Here is a 9,504-nt window from a genome sequence, read left to right as displayed (position 1 = left end):
TTCCCCGGTACTGCTCCAGGATACTCACCCCGACAGTTAAATTTGGCCGTGTCATAGTGTCGCTCTGCACATCTGCAAAATATATATATATTATTATTACACATCATTAAAATTATTGTGACTGCAAGTGTGTGTGTGTGTGTGTGTGTGTGTGTGTGGACATTAGATGGTTTGTTATATGCTATATATAGGAGTGTTTGTATATATACATATACAATTAGTATATAGGTGTGTGTGTGTGTGTGTATATATATATATATATATATATATATATATATATATATATATATATATATATATATATATATATATATATACACACACACACACACACACACACACACACACACACACACACACACACACACACACACACACACACACACACACACACACACAAAATACATACACTGTGTGGGTATTTACGTATAGATTAGATTAGATTAGATTAGATTCAACTTTGTCATTACACATGTACAAGGCACTGAAATGCAGTTTAGATCTAACAGAAGTGTAACAGCAGCAAGTGCAGGATATACAGTGTTTACATAATTTACATAAATTAAATGGTAATATAGGAGTCATTTACAGATGTGTATGTACTATGAACAGACAATATGTATATACACAAATACATAGTGAGTGTGTGTGTGTGTGTGCATACACAAAAAATATGTATACAAGTGTGTGTGTACACAAATACATATACACACACACTATGTATACAGGGGTGTTTGTGTGTGTGTGTATACACATACAATATATGTATACAGAGGTGTGTGAGTATATATACAGTGGGTACAGAAAGTAAAAAAAAATTCAGACCCCCTTAAATTTTTCACTCTGTTATATTGCAGCGATTTGCTAAAATAATTGAAGTTGATTTCTCTTCCTCATGAATGTACACACGGCTCCCCATACTGACAGAAAAACACGGAATTGTTGATATTGTTGCAGATTTATTAAAAAAGAAAAAACTGAAATATCACATGGTCCTAAGTATTCAGACCCTTTGCTGTGACCCTCATATTTAACTCAGGTGCTCTCCATTTCTTCTGATCATCCTTGAGATGGTTCTACACCTTCATTTGAGTCCAGCTGTGTTTGATTAAACTGATTGGACTTGATTAGGAAAGCCACACACCTGTCTATATAAGACCTTACAGATCACAATGCATGTCAGAGCAAATGAGAATCATGAGGTCAAAGGAACTGCCTGAAGAGCTCAGAGACAGAATTGTGGCAAGGCACAGATCTGACCAAGGTTACAAAAACATTTCTGCTGCACTTAAGGTTCCTAGGAGCACAGTGGCCTCCATAATCCTCAAATGGAAGACGTTTAGGACGACCAGAACCCTTCCTAGAGCTGGCCGTCCAGCCAAACTGATCTATCGGGGAGAAGAGCCTTGGTGAGAGAGGTAAAGAAGAACTGTGGTTGAGCTCCAGAGATGCAGTCGGGAGATGGGAGAAAGTTGTAGAAAGTCAACCATCACTGCATCCCTCCACCAGTCAGGGCTTTATGACAGAGTGGCCTGACGGAAGCCTCTCCTCAGTGCAAGACACATGAAAGCCTGCATGGAGTTTGCTAAAAAACACCTGAAGGACTTCAAGATGGTGAGAAATAAGATTCTCTGGTCTGATGAGACCAAGACAGAACTTTTCGGCCTTAATTCTAAGCGGTATGTGTGGAGAAAACCAGGCACTGCTCATCACCTGTCCAACACAGTCCCAACAGTGAAGCATGGTGGTGGCAGCATCATGCTGTGGGGGTGTTTTTCAGCTGCAGTGACAGGACGACTGGTTGCAATTGAGGGAAAGATAAATGCGGCCAAGTACAGGGATATCCTGAACGAAAACCTTCTCCAGAGTGCTCTGGACCTCAGACTGGGCCGAAGGGTTACCTTCCAACAAGCACACAGCTAAAATAACGAAGGAGTGGCTTCACAACAACTCGTTGCCAGAGCCCTGACTTAAACCCAATTGGGCATCTCTGAAAAAACCAAAAAATGGCTGTCCACCAACGTTTACCATCCAACCTGACAGAACTGGAGAGGATCTGCAAGGAGGAATGGCAGAGGATCCCCAAATCCAGGAGTAAAAAATTTAAGGGGGTCTGAATACTTTCCGTACCCACTGTGTGTATACAGTGTGTGTGCATATACTTACAGGTTATAGATTTTGTAGTGGTTTTTGTGTTTTGAGTCCAAAAACCTGCAGAGATGAACACACACAATTACCACAATAATCTTATTTCATATAAATCCAAAATGACAGTGTGTGTGTGTGTGTGTGTGTGTGTGTGTGTGTGTGAGACTGACCGTACGACATCGTCTATGTTGTTGCGGTAAACCCCCTCCAGTCTCTCCGCTGGAAAACCCATAGCGATGATGTTTGGGTAAATATCTAACACACACACGTTAAGGTACACAAACCTCATCATTAACCTACAATATAAACACACACACACACACACACACACACACACACACACACACACACACACACGAGTCGCTGTAGAGACGTTACTCTGTGGTTTGGTGGTAAATGGACAGCTGGGGTTTCATTTAGTTCCCTAAAAAAACGTAACGGTGAAGACCAGGTGCTGTCTCTCTCACACACACACACACACACACACACACACACACACACACACACACACACAGTTATTTACTCTTCTGCTCCAGACACCCTGTTACACTCAACACTTTATAATAAACACAACACTGCTGATGAGAGGATCTGATGAGGTGAAAGGGGGCGGAGCTAAACAGGTTTATGTCTATATACAATTCAAAAATGAATAACGACGTGATAAACGTGAATGAGAACACTCATTACTGCTGTTAAATTAAAGATGACGGAGAGAAAGAGAGACCAGCAAAGTAGGAAAGTAGGAAAGGAAGAAAGAAAGAAAGAAAGAAAGAAAGAAAGAAAGAAAGAAAGAAAGAAAGAAAAAGTAGAAACACCGGCAAAAATTAAAGGCAGATGCAAAAAAAAAAAGAATGAAAGAACAGATAATTGCACAAAGGTAATTGGATACAGAAATAATGTAATAAAGAGAGGAAAAAGAAAGAATGAAAGAAAAGAAAGGAAGCACTAAAAAATTAAGGCAAATACAGAAAAGAAAAAGAATAAAAGAACAGATAAATGCAAAAGAATTTGGATACAGAAAGAAAGAAAGTAGATGGAGGCACAAAGAAAAAGTGAGAACAGATAAAGAAAAACAAAAGGATGGACAGAAAGAGCAAAATGAAAAAGAGAAGAAGAGAAACGTATGGAGTTGTGTGTGATATGTAACTGTGATTTTAATAAATAACTCAAAAAGAAATATTTAAAATGAGGAAAAAGAATGAGAGCAGCTGCAGGAGTGGAGCAGTGGATCAGTCGTGTCTGGACGTTATACAGTGATGATCTACAGTTCTGGATGATCACATGACCGTATCTGGACTCCTGACTCTCCTCCAAACCGGTACACAAGGTCAGACACACACAAGGTCAGACACACACAATTGTATCAGACGTCTTTGGACGCAGGAGCATGACATTTTGCCATCACTTAAACTAAAAGACCCAAAACCAGTTCCACCACAACAATGCTCCTGTGCACAAAGATCTCCTGCTATAGAGCTCCATCCCTAAAGAACACTTTTGGTATGAATGTGAATACTGACTGCACGCCAGACCTCCTCACCTTACCAACACCCTTCTACACAAAATCTAGTGGAACATCCCAGAAGATGGGGGTCATTTAAACAGTGAACAGGAACTACATGTAGGATGAGACGTTCACAAGGAAGCACATGGCAATCTTATGGTCAGGTGTCCACAAACATTTGGCTGTACAGGTTACCTCAATGAATTTATCTATGAGAAGGTTCAACTCTAACGCTACTTAGTGACGCTACTGATCTTTACAGTTGCCTCCGTGACGAATGACAAACAAGTCTGCTTTTTCCACCAAAGAACCAGAATCGCTGTTCGGTTGAGTTACTGAGAAACACGATTCAGACTTCTTTTTTTTATCTGAACATCACACATGTTTAATGAAGACTGTTTTTTTGGCCTCAGATCAGTTCAAGTTACAATTCCATCATATTCACCAACACACTCATTTACCTGTGAATTAAAGAAAGAAAAGGAAGAAAAAAAGACAAAAAAGAAAAACACTGCACCCTCGCTCATCCCTGCACCCTCACTCATCCCTGCCGCATCACTGCACCCTCACTCATCCTTGCACCTTTGCTCATCCCTGCCGCATCACTGCACCCTCACGTCACTGCACCCTCACTCGTCACTGCCGCATCACTGCACCCTCACTCGTCACTGCCGCATCACTGCACCCTCACTCGTCACTGCCGCATCACTGCACCCTCACTCGTCACTGCCGCATCACTGCACCCTCACTCGTCACTGACGCGTCACTGCACCCTGACTCATCACTGCACCATCACTCATCCCTGCACCCTCACTCATCCCTGCACCCTCGCTCATCCCTGCCACATCACTGCACCCTCACTCGTCATTGCCGCATCACTGCACCCTCACTCGTCACTGCCGCATCCCTGCACCCTCACTCGTCACTGCACCCTCACTCGTCACTGCCGCATCACTGCACCCTCACTCGTCACTGCCGCGTCACTGCACCCTGACTCGTCACTGCACCATCACTCATCCCTGCACCCTCCTCATCCCTGCACCTCGCTCATCCCTGCCACATCCCTGCACCCTCACTCGTCACTGCCGCATCCCTGCACCCTCACTCGTCACTGCCGCATCCCTGCACCCTCACTCGTCACTGCACCGCTCATCGCTCGTCCCTGCACCCTCGCTTGTCCCTACACCCTCGCTCGTCCCCGCCACATCACTATACCCTCGCTCTTCCCTGCACCCTCGCCCGTCACTGCCGCATACCTGCACCCTCGCTCTTCCCTGCACCTCGCCCGTCACTGCCGCAGTCCTGCACCCTCACTCGTCACTGCCGCACCCCTGCACCCTCGTTCGTCACTGCGGCATCCCTGCAACATTGCTCGTCACTGCCGCGTCCCTGCACCCTCGCTCATCACTGCACCCTCACTCGTCACTGCCGCATCCCTGCAACATTGCTCGTCACTGCCGCGATCCTGCACCCTCGCTCGTCACTGTACCCTCACTCGTCACTGCCGCATCACTCGTCACTGCACCCTCACTCATCACTGCACCTCGCTCATCCCTGCCACATCCCTGCACCCTCGTTCGTCACTGCACCTCACTCGTCACTGCCGCATCCCTGCACCCTCGCTCATCACTGCACCGCTCATCGCTCATCACTCGTCCCTGCACCCTCGCTTGTCCCTACACCTCGCCGTCCCGCCACATCACTGCACCCTCGCCCGTCACTGCCGCATCCCTGCACCCTTGCCCGTCACTGCCGCATCCCTGCACCCTCGCTCTTCCCTGCACCCTCGCCTGTCACTGCCACAGCCCTGCACCCTCACTCGTCACTGCCGCACCCCTGCACCCTCGTTCGTCACTGCACCCATCACTGCCGCATTACTTGTCACTGCCGCATCCCTGCATTCTCACTCATTACTGCTGCATCACTCGTCACTGCCATATCACTAGTCACTGCCACATCCCTGCACCTTCACTCGTCACTGCACCCTTACTCGTCACTGCCACATTACTTGTCAATGCCGCATCCCTGCACCTTCACTTATCACTGCCACATTCCTTCACCCTCACTCGTCACTGCCACATCACTCGTCACTGCCGCATCACTCGTCACTGACGCATCACTCGTCACTGACGCATCACTCACCCCTTCACCCTCACTCATACCTGCACACTCACTCACCACTGCCGCATCACTTATCACTGCACCCTCACTCATCACTCAAGAACTTAAAGCCTGAGACACTCCAAGCTGATGATCGAAAGTCAGGGAATGTGCAGGGGGTTTTGATCTCAGCAAATAAGCACATGAGAAAAACAGGGAACATGTTTGTTTCACTCTCGCTCTTGTCTTTGCATTTTAGAAGACATGATTTAAAAAGACTTTAGTTTGGTAATGGTCGTGGCAGGTATTAAAGCTGCTTGTTTTATATATTTACAGTACTAGCTCTTCCGATTTCCCTGTTTGGATACCGAATACAGACTACTGCCACCTGCTGGTATTAGAGTTACTTTCTCATCCAAGCGCAAAAAGTACAGGCCCGGTTTGGTGTGTCAGATGCGTCTGTGTAATTATTGGCCTAATTTGCAGCACAACCAGCTGACGCTGATTTATTTTTAAATGCCAAAAACTGCCTGATCAATCGGTCGTCCTCCATTTATCACTGCACCATCACTCATCACTGCACCCATCACTTAATTACCTTTTACTACACCATCACTGCACCCATCACCCCACCATCACCATTTATTACACTATCACTACACCCTCACTCATCACTGCACCCATCATGCTATCACCTTTTACACCATCACTGCACCTTCACTGCACCCTCACTCATCACTGCACCCTCACTCTACCATAACCCTTTACTACAGCATCACTGCACCCTCACTCATCACTGCACCCTCACTCCACCACCACGCTTTACTACACCATCACTGCTCCCTTACCGATCACTGCAGCCATCACTCAATCACCCTTTACTACACCATCACTACACCCTCACTCCACCATAATGCTTTACTACACCATCACTGCACCCTCACTCATTAATGCACCCTTACTTATCACTGCTCCCTCACTCCGCCATAACAATTTACTACACCTTCACTGCACCCTCACTCTACCATAACCCTTTACTACACCATCACTGGACCCTCACTCCACCATAACCCTTTACTATACCATCACTGCACTCTCACTCTACCATAACCCTTTACTACACCATCACTGCTCCCTCAATCATTATTGCACCATTTATCCTAATCACTGCACCCATCACTGCACCAATCACTCAATCCCCTTTTACTACACCATCACTCATCACTGCTTCCTCATGAAAAACTCTGGAGTTAATGTTCCTGATGCTCATGTTCAGTTCTTACAGTAAATCTCCAGATCAGGATGCTAACATCCCCATCCTGAACATTACACCAAACCCAGTGGCCTTCTTTCACCAATGATGAGTAAAAACTAATCGCTTGATTATGATCAGAAATTATAACAATTTAGATTATGATGATTATTGGTGTAGAAGGATCTAATTTCACACTCTGAGCTTCCAGTTATATACATATATAACCAATGTAAAGATTTTATAGCCCTCAAAAACAGCTGAAGATCTGCATGAGGACAAGGCCATCAGGTTTAATGACGCAATCTTAGCGATAGTTATCCATGCTACATGAAGAAGCCGGTTCATGTGATTTTATTCCTCTACCTGGTGTGAACAGGCAGGAAAAAAACGCTCTGGAAATAAAGAAGTACTGAAACATCTGTAGTTGTTAAACACTCAAATTTGCTCCGATTAGTTCAGTGCAATCCGAATTGTTCAGATTGTAACATCTGTAAATATGATTCAACACGTGATCGGTATTCTCTGGGGAAAAGTCACGTGACACAAATCCACGTGAGAAACTAATCCCATCCTCCGAATACACTTTGCTCACCTGCTGCCGGGATGAACTGGGAACTTATTTTCAGGCAAAGCTCAGATCATGGAGTTATCTGGGAGAACGTTTGAACTCTGGAATTATTTTTGGGAAACGCTCAGATTTTATTGTCAGAAATCTCTGTTGAGGAACGCCTGGATTTTGGGAATGAGATTTCGGAACACTGAAGCCTACATTATTTCTACTACAATAATACACTTATAGCCGACAAATCTTGAAATTTTTACTTAAGATGGTTTGGATTTCAGAATTATTTCTAAGCATCACAGGGATTTTGAAATGATTTATTAGACAATGCGTGGATTACAGGATTATTTAGATGCGTTTTTTAAATCGACAAGTGTTGGATCACGGAGTTATTTCTAAAATTCACTGGGATTTCTGCATTATTCCTGGGAATCGCGTCGTTTTTACTGGATTATTGTTCGGAACGCTTGGATTTTAAAATCAGGATTTAAAAATTATTCATAAGAAAGTTTGGATTCGGGAATGATTTTTTAGATAATACTTCCGATTCTGGAGTGATTTATAAGGAACAATGGGATTTCGGAAATAAAGTTGACAACTTTATTTGGCATTTCGGAATTATTTCTAGGAATACCTGGATTATGGAATTATTTCTACAAAGTCTTTTTGGAAAAGCTTGAATCATTGAGTTACCATTAGGATTTCTGAATTATTCCCAGGAACGTTTCGATATTTCTGCAAAACTATTGGAATTTTAGATTTGGGCAATTCCTGAATTTTGGGATTATTCTTAAGAACACTTAGATTTCAACATTACTGAATAACGCTTGGACTATAATTATTACTACAGCTTACAAATGTTGGAATTTTTCTGGAATTTCTGGTCTTTTTTGGACCAAGTTTGGATCATGGAATTATTTCTAAGAACCAACATTTCGGAATTATAGTCGCCATTTTGGAATTTTTCTTAAGAACTCTAGGATTTCTGAATGATTTTTCACAACATTTAGTATTTTGACCCCTTTGTTTGGACAATGCACTTATTTCTTTGCTTCCTTGTTGATGTGGCAAATCTCTCAGATCATCAACCGGACATCAAAACACACGTTATCCACGAAATCCATATCAAAATCAACCTTCTAACCAAATTGCAAACCAGCGCTTCGACCCCAAACTCACTTCTGCTTCATCACGTGATCTGAAAACAATAAAACATGTTACAGAGAAAAACAGTTAATCAGGTGAAAGGCTCGAGACGAGCAGGTGAAGGATACAGGTGAGGTCCAGATCGAATCCATCTTCCTGGTATCGTCTCTTTTCGCGGCTCACAATCTGCTTAATGAACGCCATGACGCTTCCCAAGTTCACGCCAACACGATTCTGTTCAGAGAAACACGTCTGTCCACCGTGTGCACGCGTGTGTTCACAAGATACGATTAATTTCCACGTGTACTGTACGACACGCTCAGATCCTCCGTAGAGAAACCTCCATTGATTCGGTGTCCATAAAGTTCTCAAATCCGCCGAGCGCGGACATAAAGACGCCGTTTGAAGTCCAAACCTGGGCCTTTTTTACTTTCTGCTGAAGAAAAAAAAATAAAAAAATGGAGACAGGATGTGAAGCCTGGATTTCACTGGGACGTTCCTTACAGGTTCTTGGGACTCTGATAGGATGAAGATCTGCTCCAGTACAGCAAGATTAGAATTATTCCAGAATACGGAATCTGAACAATAGATCCAGTGTGTTTGGTTCTCTGGAAAAGTTCAGATCAGAATTAAATCGATGTTACGAGTTCACTTGGAATCAAGTGAGTGGATTTTTGTTTTTATGGATAGATGTTCGGACCAGACTGGTCACGGTGTCGTCTGGATTAGAATTTTAGTATTAGGATTAATGAAGCTCTGTGTGTGTGCGTGTGTGCGTGTGTGTGT

The 9,504-nt window shown here is 43.8% G+C and overlaps 1 protein-coding gene across 1 annotated transcript in view; it reads right to left on the bottom strand.

Moving 5' to 3' along the window:
- Positions 1-9,006, bottom strand: part of ptena (phosphatase and tensin homolog A) — a 14,106-nt gene extending 5,100 nt beyond the window's left edge. Inside the window, exons 1-4 of the mRNA XM_046855327.1 lie at positions 8,847-9,006; positions 2,319-2,403; positions 2,167-2,211; positions 29-72 (exon numbers count right to left, since the gene is read on the bottom strand). Of these exons, the coding sequence (XP_046711283.1) occupies positions 29-72; positions 2,167-2,211; positions 2,319-2,403; positions 8,847-8,922 (250 nt within the window). The 5' untranslated portion in view covers positions 8,923-9,006. The remainder of the gene's footprint in view (positions 1-28; positions 73-2,166; positions 2,212-2,318; positions 2,404-8,846) is intronic.
- Positions 9,007-9,504: the final 498 nt, after the last annotated feature.

This window comes from Silurus meridionalis, chromosome 8 (assembly GCF_014805685.1).
Source record: "Silurus meridionalis isolate SWU-2019-XX chromosome 8, ASM1480568v1, whole genome shotgun sequence".
NCBI classification, from domain to species: domain Eukaryota; kingdom Metazoa; phylum Chordata; class Actinopteri; order Siluriformes; family Siluridae; genus Silurus; species Silurus meridionalis.
The sequence above is the reverse complement of the archived record's forward strand: the minus strand, read 5'-3'. Positions and strand labels throughout refer to the sequence as shown.